The 16,660-nt window shown below is 59.2% G+C and overlaps 1 protein-coding gene across 2 annotated transcripts in view; it reads right to left on the reverse strand.

Moving 5' to 3' along the window:
• Positions 1-727: 727 nt before the first annotated feature.
• The window catches only part of GRM4 (glutamate metabotropic receptor 4), a 51,005-nt gene continuing 35,072 nt past the window's right edge, over positions 728-16,660 (reverse strand). For both annotated transcript variants that reach the window (XM_054804105.1, XM_054804106.1), the window contains exons 7-11: positions 13,345-13,545; positions 12,298-12,434; positions 10,814-11,749; positions 4,837-5,083; positions 728-1,604 (exon numbers count right to left, since the gene is read on the reverse strand). In XM_054804105.1, the coding sequence (XP_054660080.1) occupies positions 1,555-1,604; positions 4,837-5,083; positions 10,814-11,749; positions 12,298-12,434; positions 13,345-13,545 (1,571 nt within the window). In that variant the 3' untranslated portion in view covers positions 728-1,554. The remainder of the gene's footprint in view (positions 1,605-4,836; positions 5,084-10,813; positions 11,750-12,297; positions 12,435-13,344; positions 13,546-16,660) is intronic.

Below are 16,660 nucleotides of genomic sequence, written 5' to 3' on the forward strand. Positions count from 1 at the left end.
GCTTCCAGCGCTTCTGCCGGGCACCTAAAGCCACAACCTGCCCGAAAGCTGGGGGCAGCCCACCCCTCTGGGGCAGGCAGCAGCACCTTCCCCACCTCCCCCCACGGCTGGGCCCAGCCTGTCCTCACCCAGCAGCGAACAGGCACCACACCACCCCCCCCCCCCCTTCCAAGGGCCGTTCCCAGAGCACGGGGACGGGGACGGGGACAGGGACAGACCAGCAGCGAACGCACCGAACCTCCCCAAAACAGGCAGAGCCGAGAGACCCCGAGCAGCCACGTACCTTGCGCCCCAGGCGGGGGCCCGGGGGGGACCGTCCCGTGCAGGAGGGGCAGAGCTGCCTTTGCTGGGGCAGAGCTCCCTAATTAGCCCAGGCTGGCCCTGATGGGGGGGTGGAGCTGGCCCTGCCTCCGCAGAGAGGGGGTGGAAAAGGCCCCGGGAAATCCCTTTCCTCTCTGCTCCGGCTCCCCAGCCTCAGCCCACGCCTCGGGGAAGAGCAAACGGGGAGGAACCAGCCCCTCCTGCCCCGGGCCCTGCTCCAGGCCCTGCAGCGCGGTGCCGAGCTCCCCCCGCCCTGTGCCGCCCCCCTTTGGAGCGGGGTGGGCTGGAGAGGAAGCGCGCTGAGCCCCGTCCTGGCCCGGAGCGCCCAAAACCTCCCCCGGCAGCCGAAAACGTCGCCTCCTGGGGCCTGGAACCAACAGTGACCAAGAGACAGCAAACGCCGAGTGCAAAACCATGGTCTTTTATTAGAAATCTCCTCGTATAAAAATGGTCATGCTCTACACAGTCATCGAATAATTCATAAACATCCAGGCACTGAACTTTGTTTTTTTTGTGTGTGTGTGGTTTTGTTTTTTGACTGGTCAGTACATAAAGCAGACATTTCAATCCATATGGTCATCACATACATTAATTAACCACCTATAGAAATCAGCACTTTGAACACAGTCTAGGTTTTATTTTATTTTATTGTCTGTTTTTTTATTTAAATTTTATGGTTTTTTATTTATTTTTCTTTTTTGCAACATATAGAATTTGGTAGGATACGGGGGAGAGAGTGAAGAGGGACGGAGGAAGACAGGAACAAAAGAAAATGGAGAATTAAAAAAAAAGAGAGAGAAACAGAAGGTTCTGCACAACCACAAACAATCTCACAAATTCCAGAAAAGGGAAAATGTTGGGTCTCTTTTTTTTTTTTGCCAAGATAAAGAAAAAAAAAACCCAAAGACTCGCCGAAGTCCGTCACCTCTTGCCTGCGGTACGTCCCCCCTTCTCAACTGTTCCTCTTCCTCCATGGGGAGGCATGCATTGTCACGGTGGTCGGTGGTTTATTTTTAGTGTTTCTTTAGAATTATTTTTTTTGCTGCTGTTGATCGCCATCTTCCCCGGGAGCTCTGCCCAGCGGCCCCACCAGGAGCGTGTCCCCCCCGCTGCCACCTCCCCGTCCCATCCAGCTCCCCTCCAGCGTCCTGCGACGAGCGATGCGCCTCAGCTCTCTCCCGCGTCGTGGCACCCGCAGCCTCCCTCTATGCCAGGCAGTTGCGATCGCTGGCGCTAAATCGCGTGGTTGCTATAGCTGACGTAGGTCTGTTTGGTAGCCAGTGCTGGAAAGAGAGACAAAACTCACATGTATCGTTAACGAAGCCCACCCTCCCTTCCCGGCTCCTGTCCCATCACCCTGACCTGACCGTCGTGCCAGGAGATGCTGGCGGGGACGTGACGTGGGGTTGGCTCGTGGATCCGGCCAGCGCCAGCACTCAGGGTCATTCCCTGCGAGGGCACCGAGCCGCGGCAGAGGGGCTGAGCCCCACGGCAGCCCTTGGGGGCTCTCCAAAGGCAGTTCATCCCGAAGAGAGACCCCAGGGTGTGACATGAGTCGCGAGGGAGTTGTGCTGCGGCTCCTGTTCATTTCCCTCAGCAGCTTCTTACAGACAAACCTGCAGGTGCTCCACGTTCCCAAAAGCTCAGCTTGCCCCAGCCCTGCAGGAGCACGATTCGGGGTCCAAGCTGGTGCTGCACCCCTGCACGCCACTCCATGGCAGCTGGAAGCGGAGCAGCAGGGCGCTGCCAGCGCCGGCAGCGGGTGGCACAAAGCCAGCCAGCCCGGCTGCGTCCCTCACCAAGGACCCCCGTGCCCGGGTGCTGGAGCAGCAGAGCACGTTGGCTGCTGCCGCCTCCCAGCTTCCCCAGACGCACCAGCCCTCGGGACGGGGCTGAACACAAGAGCAGAGGAAGCAGCAATGGCTACAAAGCCACCACGTGTCCCAGACTGACACCAGGCGAGCCGCAGCAAGGCCCAGAGCCAGGAAAACGCCAGATAGCAATAAATCCTCCCGCCCCCCACGGGGCTGCACCGCTGCCTTCGGGCTCGGAGGCTGCAGCACGTCACTTGCTTTTAGCAACAGCCATGGCTCAGGGAGAGGTGCAAGCGGCAGCTTGCAACGCCCTGGCTCGTCTCAGCGCTTCGGCCAGGCACGGTGCTCTGCAGAGATCCCACCGTGAGGTCCCCAGGTACCATGGGGCTCAGCAGACACACAGACACCCTCCCGCCAAGGACACGGACGAGCGCTGGGACAGACAGCAAAGTCCAAGACACCATGAGCAGTACAAATGCGTCCTCTGCGAAAACCATCCCTACGGCACCACGCAGAGGGGACGCCCAGCAGCTCTCCCTCCGTCTCGGTGCCTCGCTGACAAATGAACCTTGCTGCAGATTTCAGACTGGTATTCCCAGATAACAATTAGATAGGCCATAAGAAATTAGAGCTGACAGAGCTATTTGTTAACCGCAATGTTTTCATAGCCAATCTGCCCATATCAAAGCCCTCTGAATTATTTATTCTGTTGTTTATTTAAGGATACGTGACCCAGCAATGGCAGAGTGAAAAACGGCCCCTCAGCCCTGCGCTGACATCCCCACCGTGCCTCCTGCCTCCAGCACTGATGCCGTGCCCGGCTCCCCACCTTGGCACACCTCGGGGGCGTGCTGCCAGCCCCGTTCACACCGAGCTCCCGTATTCCCCATGCAAGACGCATCGGAGCTGGAGATGCGGCAGATGGGAGGCTCAGCTCTCCCTGCTCCCGGCACGTACGATCCTCAGAGGCTCCTGCTGCGAGTCCCACGGGGGAGAAGGATGCTCAGCGCAGCGGAGAGCATATGGGAATGTTTGGGTTCAGGTCCCGGGCAAGGTGCTTGCTGCACCCAGACCTCCAAGCCCTGCTGCAAAGCCAGAATCAGCCCCTTGTGCTGGCAGAGCCCCGGCCAGGAACCGTGTGTGGCTGGAGGGAGACAAGGTCACACACACCAATGCTCCTGCAGCATCCCAACTGTGACACGATGCCGTGGGGTCTCTGGCACCAGGCGGCTGCCCAGGAGAGGGCTGGCATGCTCCCGCTAGCCCTTACCACGGGGAGCCCACAGACACCCCCAGCCTTGCATGGGGCATCTCTTGCACAGACAAAATGGGGGTGACAGAGGGACCCCTACCCACCGCCACCTTGGGTAGGACCGCAGACCACGCAGATCTGCGATGGCGGCTGACAAAAGCCACCTCCAGGACGGGTGGCGGGGGGGTCTGGCCGTGCAGCTGCCCTTCACAATGCAGACAGGTAGATTAAAGAGTCGATTATGCAGAGAGTCTGCCTACGGAGAGACATCGTGTACAGAGCTACTGCCAGCAAGAGCCATTACAGAGCGATGTGATACGGAGGTTGTACAGAGATGCCAAGGGATATTAAATAGCTCAGGCTGGAAAGAGAGCAAGCGTGGGATTACAAAGGCAATCATGGCTTTCCATGGACATGCTGTTTGGTCTCCGTCCCACTGACGCTGGAACCCAGAAACTCTGCTGGTACATGAGGAACATTTGTATTTCCGCAGGGTTTTCTTCAGCTTTGCCCAGATGGGATTTCCCTTCTCACAGGACCCCAGCAGCATTGGCTCCAACCATTTCTTCCTCCTTGCAAGGCTCTGTTTTTTGGAAACCCAAACGCAGAACAGGCACGCACCCACTTTCCCAGGGTTTCCCTAGTCCCCAGCCTCTCTTCCCAGGGGAGACCAGTGGCTCTGTCCCTGTGTCAGCCCGCAGGAACAGCCCGCAGGCAGACACCGAACACCTTTCCCCATCAGCCCCACCAGAGCCTTCCCAGGAGCAGCTCAGTGCACCCAGGGTGGGCTGACATGAGGATCCTTCTCGGGGCGTTCGAGCACATTTCCGTGTGCCCCAGCCGGCCCGTCACCCAGGAGCAGCATGAGCATTCCTCCGGCATTACTTCCCTGCCACCCACCCAGCAGCATCTCCCACGGGATAATGCAAACAGGGCTGTGCAGGGGTGGGAGCTCCAGGAGCGATCCCGACCAGAGGGAGGCAGGACAAGTCCTGTCTCAGCGACGTGGCTGTGGTGATGGAAAACGGCGTTTCTTGGGTGGGAATAAATTAACGAAGGGGGAATCTCCCCTGTCCACAGACAGAAGATGATGCTGTCCCCTCGCCCAGAGCCAGGGATCCCTGCACGTGCCCCGGCTGGAGCGCAGGTAACCAGAGCACTCCTCCCTCCCCGGGGGGGCTTTGGGCATGGCGGGGAGCAGAGTGGTCCCCAGCCCGTGGGATGCATCCCTTCCCATGCTGCCCTCGCTCCTGGGGGGTGGTGGGCCAAGCCGTGGGGCAGGAGGGAGCTGAGATGTCCCTGTGCCGAGGAGCAGCGCTGCCGGCATTGCTTGAGCCCGTGGAGGACAACAAAGCTACGGCCCACCGGCCAGCCAGGGCTCTGGGCTTCCCAGCACCGTGTCGGTCCCCGGCAGGACCAGCTCCCAAACCCCGTGGGCAGCTGCATTACCTTGTGTTTCCAGATTTTCGCAGAGCTCTGATTTGGCCTCTCCATTGGGGCGGAAACCTCCCTTCTGAGAGAACTTGTTGGACATGGTGGCTGCCGTCACCACCGCCTTGAGGCTCCGCTTGCGCTTGGGGACGTTCTGCTCCGGGTGGAAGAGGATGATGTACACCTTGGGCATGTAGAGCATGCCCAGGGACACCGAGGCACTCAGACTCACCGAGATGGTGAGTGTCGTGGTCTGGATGTACATCTGTAAGACACAAGGGCGTGAGCTGAGACCCACCACGGCTCTGTAGGATCCAGAAAGGGTCAGCTGGGAAAGGAAACAGGGGCGCGTGGAAACGTTGTGGGTACGTGAATGAAGGGGTGGGGAGCCAGGGTTGGAAATGTTGGCAGTATTGGATCTTAAACATCAGACTCGACTTCTTGCATGGGTCAAGATGCACCTGGAGAGGCATCCGGCTCACTTTGGCTGTTTCCCCACCTGCAAACACGGGGAGGCTGTGCCAGTGCCCTGACACGTGTTTTGGGGCCCTGGCACAGCCCCCCCTAGCACCCACACATGCTCCGGCAACCTGCCAGCACCCCAACTCAAAAACATCAACAGAGACAGAGCCCCCGCACCCTCTTCACCCTCCCTCTCCTCCCCAGCACCCACAGCACGCTCCACCAGCCACAGGGCAGGAGCTCTGACGCCACGGTGATGGGCACAGCAAGGACACCCATGCCCTGGGCCCAGCTCAGGGCACCCTCTGCTCCCCCATCTCCCTTCAACAGGTAATTCCCACTCCCCAGCTGGCTCCATGGGCCGTTGTCATGTAAGTCACATATTACACACCGATGTTGCCTTTCTGCAGTCAAAACTAATTTCACGCTCACTGTCCAGGACTAACAGTGACAGATGTTTTGCAAAATGAAAGCCCATTAATCTGACTGTAGAATAATCCATTTTTCTATGGAAAGCGTTTGGCAGGCTCCTCGCAAGCTGGGGGCATCCGAAGCAGGCGGGAGTCAAAGAGCCCCCCTCCCTCCGCCCATCCCCACCACTCGCCCCCGAGCAACGCGGGAGGCCGGGCAGGCGAGCCCCTCCATGAGCATCCCTGCTCCGCCAGCACCCCTGCTCCTGGCATGGGGCTCCGTCCTCTCCTCTGCCGCGGAGCTCACGTGCTGGGTCTCTCCGGGCTGAGCAGGGAGAGGGTTCTGGGTCTTCGGGTACCTTTGCACGCACCTTGTTTTCTTTTCCAGCTGTGCTCAGACACCGGGGCTGTTTTGCAGGCTGCTAACAAGGTTTAGAAGGAGGCTTAAGGCAGTTTCTGAACTTTATCCCATGGCTCAGTCACTGTGTGCTGTCCGGGGTTTCTTCTGCAGTTTTTTCCCGCGTGGGATTTAGTGCCACGCAAGGTGACGGGACCTGGAGGAGCCAGGGGAAGCCCGGGTGCCGCAGCATCAGCGAGGGCAGGGGGTCCCCACGTCCCCAGCTGCGCACACGTACCCTGGGGGCTCGTTTTCTGGAGACAATAGAGCAAAAAGGTGATCGAGGACAGAAGCCAAGCACAGAGGCTGTACACAGCTCGGTGCACGGAGGCAGCTCCATCCCACGAGTGAGAGCTGGCGGGACGCAACAGGTCCCAGCCGGGGCTGTCATCGCACCCCAGGACCTGCGGGTCCCAGCTGTGACCGTGCAGAGAAAGCAAACACACGGGCCCAAAGCGGTCCAACTCAACCCAAAAGAAAGAAGCAACAAAGCTTGTTCTGAGCCAACTGAAAAGTTCTGTTTGTCCCCAGAATAAAACCTCCTGCTGTCACACGCGCTGGTTTGTTTGTTCCACCTTCTCTCTATATGCACGCAGAGTCAATATAGGCAGCTTTTGGAAATAAAAATGTCATTTCATCAAGGAAAGTCAAAACATATCTCTCTGCCAGAATATCAGCTCTTCTTTTTTTTTTTTTTTTTTTCCCTTCCTATTTTTCTTTTCTGCTGAAACTCCCCAGACGTTGCCGCAGGTTTTCTGGACTTGCCGGGAATGAGGGCAGCACTGGGACACCCAACCCCAGGCACCCCAGCCCCTGTCCCAGGGACCGGCACAACTCTGCTCGGCACCAGCGTGACACCCCGTGGGACACGGCGGAGGCTTCGCAGCCTTCACCTCCGCGGCTCCCCCGCCTGCCCGCCCTCCTGGTCCTCAGCAGATGCCTTTCGGAGGAGCCTCACTTTTCAATCCAGCAATTTCCATATTTCCTGCCTCTGCAGCGACTCCCACTTGTGCCTCGGGACTCGGAGGCGTTTCGGCAAAGGAGAGAGCAGCTGAGCTTGAGCTCAGACACGACATCTCCGTGCGCGCTTCCCCCTACGCGCCTGGGTCGGGGCTCCATCTCCCAGCGCCGCCGGGGACTCCCCTCCGCCAAGGCAACGGGTGGCCCCAGCTCCAGGGTCCCCACGCTCCCCCATCTCGTAACCCTCCGCAAACCCCAGCAACACTTTTGGGGTCTCACAGAGCCACTGCGGCTACCTTCACCCTAATGATGCATTTGCCAGAAACAGCCCCGTTTTCTGCAGCCCGCGCTAACCTCCGCAGCTTTGCATCACGCCGCAGCAAGCCCCTCTTCAGCTCAGAGAGAAATATTTTTAGCCTGGATCTGAACACAGCTGTGAAGCACCGCACAGTTAACCTTTCGCCACATCGAAAAATGACCATTTCTCACGATTTTAGTTCCTACTCTCTTAATTGGTTTCCAACCCAGGACCCCACTTTGCCCCTCCGTTAATGACACTTGAGCTTCCTCCAGAGCCCTTTGAGATGCGCGCTGCAGTTATAAAGAAGTTCCAGCTCCTGGTTCAGCAGCAGCCGCTGCTTCGAGCAGAGGATCAAAGAACACAGCCCGCCTCTGACTCAGGATGATGACACCGCGTCGAGGGACCGCGGCAACCCCGAATGACCCAGCACAAGTCCCCAAGCCTGGTGCTGTGCCCAGACTTACCCCAGGGCTGGATGAACCCATCCCACCCCGGAGGGAGCAGCCCAGGCTCAAGGCAGAGCCCTGCACAGCTTGTGTTTGTCCCAAAGCAAATCTCTGCCATTAATTGGCATCCCTCCCCTCTAAATCCAGGTCTGACCCAGCTACGAGAGATTTTGCACCGCCATGGGTGCCGGGGAAGGGAAAACCTGTTCAACCCTCATCCAGCACTGCTAAATAAACCACTGGACAGTCCGTCTCATTCCTCCCTCTCTCCCTCTTTTCCCTCACTGAAAGCAAATGTGATAAACAGAGAACCAGACAATGACACCGCTGTTCAGCTGCCGCCTTATCAGCGCAGGAAATTGTCTCTTTCTTTAGATCCTCTGTTATTGCTATTTCTGTAATCCGCTGGGATCGGCAGGGATAAGAGGTTCTTTTGAGAAAAGGCTTGGGGGACTTGTTATAATAAGATGCCACCTCCATGCAAAGTTGTAGGCACGAGGTAAAACAAAATAAAATAAAAATGGAGATTTTTATCCAGCTCCTCCAGACCATGAGGCAGCCTTGGCCACAGGCTCAGATAGGGTCGGGCGGAGGTGCCGGGCAGCGTTTGGAGGTGTGGGTCTGCCCCACGGCATCCTCAGGACTCGAGTGAAACTCCAGCCGTGCTCTACGTGGAGAAGGACGGCCCGGGCGAGGCTCCTGGCTTTTCTTTTCCCAGGTGTGCTGACCCTCCACGGAGCCCAGCGGGGCCTCGGTCCCAGCAGCAACAGGGCGACGGCGAGGGGATCCCCCCCGGGCGGGCTGGGGAGGCCCAGCTGAGCATCCCGGGCAGCACCAGCACCACCGCGGGGCGATGCCGATGCCAATACCCCCAGTTTTCATCCCAAGGACGTGCTCAGAGCCAGCTCCTCTGTGCAGGCTGCGTAACGACACCTTTTTGACCTTTTTCTCCCCAAGTCTGCAAACCAGCAGCTAAAGCCTCGAGGCAGCACCGAGCACTCGGTTCCTCCAGCTGCCCCTTTGAGCGCATCCATCGCGCTTCAGCCGCAGCCTGGAGACGCTCAGAGCTCACGTCCCACGGCAGCACGGCCGAGCGCCGAGCTGAAACACCACAAACCCCTCGTGGGATTGCTCAGCGGACGCCGAGGCAGCGGCAGGCTTTGAGAAAGAGAGCCGCATCCAAGGGGAGTTGGGAACATCACTTTTTCCGCCTCTAATCAGCTTGTTAGCAGCCTAATAACAGAGAAGCCCTGCACATTACAAGCCCCCGAAGTGAGGCACAGCCTATTGTCAAATTGCTGCTTGACAGCCAGCTTTCGGCAGCCCTAAATTATCCCATGACAAGCTGCAGTGAAGAGGTGAGCAACCTTGCGCATAATCTACAATCATTATCATTTCCATCTTTATTACCCACAGTATGCCAAGCACATTAAGCAGGCTTTAAGGGAGCTTTTGTTTTGCAATAATTTCTTAAAAAACCTGCTTTCTTGTTAGTATCTCCCCTGCCATCTCATCAAAATGGAAATGCTGCAAAAGGCTCCATTTATTTCCTTTAATTCTCCTTCACACTCGTAGCCAGCACGGGCTGGCTCGGTAGAGAATTTTTGGTTGAGCCAAGGTTAAAGGTGCAAAGGTGCCTGTGCAGACCCGGCCTCCTCAAGCTCCGGGGTTTCATGCTCTGAGCAGCTCTCCAGGTCACGGGTGAAACTCTGGCGTCCACAGCAAAAGATCTCCCGGTCTTTCCCAGCAAACCACCCCCAGCCCTTTCGCAATAGGTATTTCCAAAACCCGTGCCTTCAGCGGCTCAGCATCACCGGGGACGCGCTCGGGGGAAATGATCGCAGTCGCGATGGGTCCAGAGAGGGAGTCCGGGCGGTGGGTCACCCCGGGGATTTCCCGGGAATAGCAACACCGAGGTTTATTTGTCACAGCAGCTCTGGGCTGGCAGGCGTGAGCTGTTCGCATTTAACACAAACGTGATTCTTGTTTTGGCTGGCAGGCAAAGGGGATTTTGCTCTCATTCATGAGAATTTTCTTCTTTGTTCTCGCTCCCTCTCACTTGAGCACGGAGCTTCACCCGGGCCAGCCTGGCTCCCGCAGGAACTGGCACCACGACAGCCCTCCACGCCAAGCGCAGGGGGAGCAGGAGCGGGACAGACAGACGGGATGTTTCACAGCACAAACCCACCTCTGGGATTATCCGGCCTGGCCTCGTCCACACCGTGTGCGAAGTCGCATTTGGAGTCACGGGGGACGCTCGCTCCCCAAACTCCTCCGTGGGACCGAGCCGCCCTGCTCCCCGCGCGGCTCTGTGCCACCCTGCCTGCCGCAGTCCAGCCCAGCGATGTGTGGTGGGTGCCGTGTTGCCAAACGCACAGGTGTTAATTAAAATCACAGCGAAACGGTAATCGAGTGAGAAGCCGCAAGCTGCCGCGCGCCCCGGCAGGGGAGGAGATGCACCAAGGGGTTGCTCGGCTCCCCCTCCTTCGCCCTTGCCCTCCATTCCTTCCAGCTCTCGGGGATTTCGGAGGGCAGGCCCGTCTCTCCGGCCTCCATCACTGACTCAGCACCAGGAAAAGGTGCCGGCTGTGTCCGGTCCCTTTTCCACACAGAAATGATGCTAATGACACCAGGGACCCGGATCTGCCCTGGGGACTCGTGTCCCCCCCAGCTCGCACGGCAGCAGCCTGTGCTGCCCTCTGCTACCCTGCGCGGAGAGGGGCAGCGGGGCCAACGGGCACAGAAATCCAGAGGGAGGGGGAGGAAATGAAACGGGAAAGCCAGGGAAGGGAAGAGCGAGGAAAACCACAAAAAATGGGAAAAGGAAAATGGGGTTGGAGGCAGTGGCCTCTGCTCCCCGGTAGCGCAAGCGGTTTGCAAACCAACCCTTCCCACCCCGATTCCCAAGCCGGCAGGACGGCAGCAGCTCCCCTCCTGGCCTAGGACATGTGGGCCTCTCTCTGCCCCCTTCCCTGCAGCCCACAGGGTCACCAGCCAGACCTCCCCCCTCCTCCCTTACCTTTTCCGCTGACTGCGACGTCCCAAAAAATATAGGGATGAAGGCTAACCACACAATGCAAGTAGTGTACATGGTGAACCCGATGGGTTTGGCTTCGTTAAAGGTCTCCGGGACCCCGCGGGTCTTAATAGCATACACAGTGCAGGTGACCATGAGAAGCATGCTGTACCCAAGCAAACAGATGAGGGAGAGGTCCGAAATGTCACATTTGAGGATGCCCCGGGCAAAGTGGGGGTTTGTAGTCCGCTGGTCCTCGTAGTCAATGACAGAGTGGGACGGGTCCACGATGAACCAGATGCAGACGCCCACGAGCTGCAGCGAGATGAGGCTGAAGGTGATGACCAGCTGGGAAGCGGGGCTGATGAACCGGGGGGCACTCACCGACTTCTTGCCCTGCTCGAAGATGCGGTAGATGCGGTTGGTCTTGGTGAGCAGGGCGGCATAGCTGATGCTCATGCCGAGCCCGAGGAAGATGCGGCGCAAGGAGCACGTGCTCAAGTCGGGCTCGGCGATCATGAGGAAGGTGGTGGCGTAGCAGAGGAAGATGCCCGTCAGCAGGACGTAGCTCAGCTCCCGCCCCGACGCCTTGACGATGGGTGTATCGTTGTAGCGCACGAAGGTGACCACCACGAAGAGGGTGGCAATGATGCCCACGATGGCGATGAAGACGGGCACCACGGCCCAGGGCGAGCTCCACTCCAGCTTGATGATGGGGATGGGGGTGCAACTGGTGTGGTTCTCGTTGGGCCGCTCGTTGAAGTGGCACCGCTTGCAGTGGAACTCATCCAGCTGGTACTGGTAGCCGTCGCAGCGCTCGCAGTGCCAGCAGCAGGGAATTCCCTTCACCAACTTCTTCCTCTCGCCCGGCTTGCAGGGCAGGCTGCAGATGGAGCTGGGGAGCTGGCTCCCGCCCCCCGGCCACAGCATGCTCTCCACCTGCGGGGCGAGATGGCACCAGCCCCACTGAGGCTCCAGCTGGGCATCTGCTGAGCATCCCTGGGGCATGGGGGACGCGTCGCCTCTGCTCGCAGTGGCGTTGCCCGGATCCGGCCCCTCGCCCCGTCAGTATATGCCACGAAGGACCCCAGCCCTACCCAGCCGGGGACAGGGAGGCGGTGAAGCTCTCCATTGGCCCTTTGGGGAGATTCAACACCAGAAACCCAAAACCAAGTACCCCCTTCCCTGGGAAAACCCCTCTGCTCTGTTCTGGCTTCTCCTTCCCTTATCAGAGCTGCCAAGTCGGATGCCCAGAGCCCGTGGGACACGGTCACACACACTGATGGGGGGTCACCGTGGCCGAACCACAAGCGCGTACCCAGGGGACACCTTCCCCTCTGACCCCCCCAAGTTTGGCTGCCTAACTTTGCACCCATGGGCTCCCTGGCTCCCCGCCGGCTTTGCTGCACCCTGCGTGGGTGCAGGAGAAATCTGCAGGACCTTCCTTCGCTTGGCACAGACCGTGCACGGCCACACCACAGCCTTACTTTTAGGTGGAGGTGGTCGGTCCATTGCCCGATGACTTTGTACTCGGGAGTGGAGTTCCTGATCTGGTACTGGTAGATGTCGTAACGCCCCGGCGCATCTCCGTTCTCGTTGAACGTCACGGGAGTCCCAGCAATGCCTGCAAGAGAGGGAGCGCTCGGCACCCGCAGCACAGGGTGCCCTGGGTGATGGTGTCGAAGGGGCTCTGGTTTGGTACTCCCCCCTTGGCGTGGGGTTTCTCACCGCAAGCTGCCAGGACGACGCCAGCGTGGGCACAGGGTGGAGGAAGCAATTGGGGAAAAGGAAACCAACCCCAAACCCGAGCTGGTGCAGGGACCTTATGGTATCGGCCCCCCGACCGCCCCCAGGAGCCGGAGCTCTCTGGGTGACGCCAGGCACCGAGCGCTGTTACACCAGCCGGTTTCCTGCTTCTTTCAAGAAAGAGGGGAAAAGCAGCTTTAAAATTAAATCAAGTGAACTGTGCAGATAAACACTAATGAAAGGAAGGAAGAGAAAAATCAAGCAAGGGGGAAAAATAAATAAGAGAGACACTGCAGAGAGATCACAGAGTGGAGATAAATAGAAGTAATAAGGAGGACAAGACAGAAAATGTTTATTAAGGAGACAGAGCAGAGGAAAAGATGCATTTCCAGAGATCTGAAGACAGACAAGGACACAACGGCGTGGTTCAGCGGGACCTCTGCCAGCCGCAATGCGAGGGGGTGGCACGGGGGGGTGGCACGGGGAGCGGACAGGGGGCACGGGGCAGGCAGGACGGCAGGGTGAGGGCAGGACTGCAGCCGGGTTACTCTCCAAAGGCTCCCAGGAGATGGGGAAGCTTAGACCTCCTCGTCTGTGGATCTGCTGTAAACAAACCCACCCCGTCTTCGCACCCTGCATTTGCAGCGCAGCGGGTGCTGCGTGGAATCGCGCCCTATTTCATCTGCCCCTGCCAAACAGCAACGTGAATAAATTGTGGGTGCTGCTGTGTGACCCAGAGCAGGGGACAACCCGGGACACCCAGCCCGTCACCCCGGGGACGGACAGACCTGAGAAGTTGACGTTGCGGATGTACTTGAGCAGCTCCACGCCGTCCACCGGGTCCATCCTGGGGCACAGCCCCACCTTGCCAGGGCAGAGGTTCTTGTGCATGTTGTGCAGAGCGTGTCCCATGGCGTAGACGGCGTCGATGACAAACTGAACCTTGCCCTCCTGCTCGTACGAGGAGTCCTGGCCGATCCGCTCTCGGTCTGTGGATACACACGAAGCGGGGCTGCCATCTCCCTGCCGTCCCAGCCGTGCCCCGCAGGGAGATTTTTGCTGCAGCCGAACCCTTGCAAACCAACCCGCTCGTCCCGTCACGAACCCCAACCCCACTCCCAAAACTACAAACCCATCAGCCCCAGGAAGGAGCAGCAGGGCAGAAACGCATCTCGACCAGCCCCAAACTCCTCCCAAACCCAGCCCCACGTTGCGGTGCATCGGCTGTGCCCGCACTGCCGGGGCTCGGGGCTCTCCGCCAGCTGAAAGTCCTCCCATCGCCTGCGTGTCCCCTGCCCAGAGGGGTCAGGAGGGACAGCCGGGGGGGACACTGTGGCCCTCAGCCAGCCCCTCCGAGCAGCACGCCGGGAAGGTTTGGGGTACGTGAGCTGGCCTCCGCGGGCAGGAGCGGGGCGACGTGTAGCCAAGAAACATTCGCTGGGGAAATCGGCAACCTCCCGGTAATGCAGTTCTGAAAAGGCGGGTGCTGGCACCCAGCTGTGCTTCCAAGAGCCCCTGGGATGTCACGTCCCAGCCAGGGGACCTGCCCGTACTCCCAGGTCCCACCCCCACCGCTGACCTTCACCTTGCCCGGAGCTCCCACGGGCTCAGTCTGTACCAGCAGCGTCCAGGGACTGCCCGGGCAGTACCCACGACCGGCTGCGTGCCCTTCATCTCAGTCCCGAAGCCTCCTGTCCCCCGGTCCCCTCGTCACCCCCTGCCACCCTCCCGCCCCGCTGACCCCGCAGCCCTTCGCCTCCTCCCCGGTCGTCCCGGCTCGCAGGATCCGGTAACTGCCAGCGACGGCTGCCTGCCTCTCCTGTCATAACCGCCCGCGATGGGACCAGAAACGTGTTAATCGTTTAGCAAAAGACACCGATTGATGTAGCACGCCGTTAATTACAGCTAAGAAAGCATCTCCCATGGGGCGACACCGTGTCGGAGAGCCACGGCCTCTGCACCTCCATCACTGCCTCTGCGGCGCGGCCGCGCTCCCCGCCAGGCCACAGCTCCTTCGGCAACAGCCAAAGGGAAGGAGAGTTCTTCAGGGGCCGGAGGCACAGCCTTCCTGCTCCGGAGGGGCAGAGCCATCCCAGAAAGCCATCCGAGGGTGTCCCAAATTAATTCTGGCTCCACCGTCCGCTCCCCGATGCGAGGCGGGGGTTTACGTGGCTGCAGGGGACAGAAAAGGCGCAGGCAAGCTGCGGTTGCTGATCCCCTCCCTCTCGCTGCGGGAAGGGGGGACGAAGCCAGTGGGGACGCGGAGCAAACCTCGGCCGAGCGGGGACGTCCCCGAGACCACGCGCCCGGAGGTCCCTGCACCGGGACGGAGAGCGAAACATGCCGCGGACAAGACACTAAAGCAAATTGATAACAAACTGACCAACATGAAAAGATGATATCAGGGAGGTGAATTTATAGCCCATCCTTCAAAGTTATAAAAATGCTTTTGGACTACGCGGAGATTACTCATGCGAAACCCATCAAGTTATCCTTTCTTCCACATTATTGACAAGGGCTATTAATCTTCTCCCTCAGCTTCGGGCCTTTCCCTGCATTCATCTCTCAAGGCACAGACGAGCCACTCTATCTTGTCAAGATAATCACCCATTTAAAAAAAGGGTGTAATAGACTGCCCAGGGGACCTGAGCCCGCGGGGACGTCCCAGCCCTGCTGCCACCCCCGGCACCGTCCTGCCGAGGCTGCTGAGCACAGGCTGCAAGGGCTGGATTTTCCTCCCCAACATCCCTCTGGTGAGCGGCATCGGCCCGGCACGGTGGGAGAAGCCGGCTCCGGTGCCGAAGCGGAGCAGAGGAGCAGATGTCTCCAGGGCTGTCCCTCGGGCACCTTGCCCCAGGCCCCAGCTGCTTTTTGCAGATGGGAATTCGGCTGGTGCACAGAGGGGGCAACGCGGAGCAGAAAGCCAAGGCTCGCGGTGGCACGTTCCCGACACGGAGACAATAAATCTCCGCCAAACTCGCAGTAGATTAGGGCCACAACAGGGATGTGACCCCGCTGATTATAATAGCTAGGTTGTGCGTCGTTCTACAGGGCTGATAATTAATTTTCAAGTGCGTGATGAGCCTGTGCGGGCACCCCTCAGAGGACGGACGCAGCGATCTTCTCAAGCAGTGGATGAGATGGGATTAGCATCAATTCCCATCACATCGCCGCGCCAGCTTTCGGCAGGAGTTAATCAAAATCGCTCGCAGTGAGTAAGCTGGGGGATGGTGTCACCTCCAGATCTCACGGGCGCTGGCAGCAGCACCCAGCACCGCGTTTATGGGCTGGGTGAGCCCATCCGGGGAGCAGGGACTGTCCCCCCGCGAGGGATGCTCGCTGCAAACATCTCTCTGCACCGAGGGCTTGAGCTGCCCTCGCCGCGAGGCTGGCAGCGCCCATTTGGATAGCCGGTGGATCGGAAGGAAAGCGGAGCAGAGGCATTGCTGGGACACCTCTGCCTGCTCAGACCCGGCCTCGGTCAACGGGAGCCTTTTATCATCTTGACTACGGGGCGAGCAGAGCAAACCCCCCCCCGCCGTTGGCCTGGCTGGGGCACACTGTGCTGGAAAACAGCCAGCGCCACAAAAAAAACCAACCCCGTATTAAGAAGAGACCAGAGAGAAGCAAAACAGAAAAGGAAAAGAATATGAGAAATCACAAACAAAGAAGGAAAAATCAAATAAAAGCTCCTCTCCTCCCTGCCCATGTTGCTGCTCTGCATCTATCCGCAGCCCGGTCGGGCGGAGGTGAGCGCGCAGAGAAATCCTCAGCCCGTCTCCAAAGCAGAGTTACCATCCAGCCCTGCCAAACGAAGGCCATTAATTAGCTCTCCTGGAAAAAGAGTAGCCCGCAGGGCCTGGGAGCATCCTGTGGTCCCCGTGTGGGTGGCAGCTGGGGGGACACAGCCCGAGCCGTGCCCCGTTCTCCTGCCCTTGCCACCCCATCATCCTGGCAAGCCCGGTGCTGCCATCGGCTCCTCCGTCTCCACTCGCAGCACCCCCGCACCTCCCCGTCTGCATCCGCACGTGTGTGAATTACTAACGAAGCGGCGGCTGGCAGGATCCCTTCCAGCCCGGCCGGGCTCCCCCTGGGAACCTCCCA

Source organism: Grus americana, chromosome 25 (genome assembly GCF_028858705.1).
Source record: "Grus americana isolate bGruAme1 chromosome 25, bGruAme1.mat, whole genome shotgun sequence".
Taxonomy (NCBI): Eukaryota; Metazoa; Chordata; class Aves; order Gruiformes; family Gruidae; genus Grus; species Grus americana.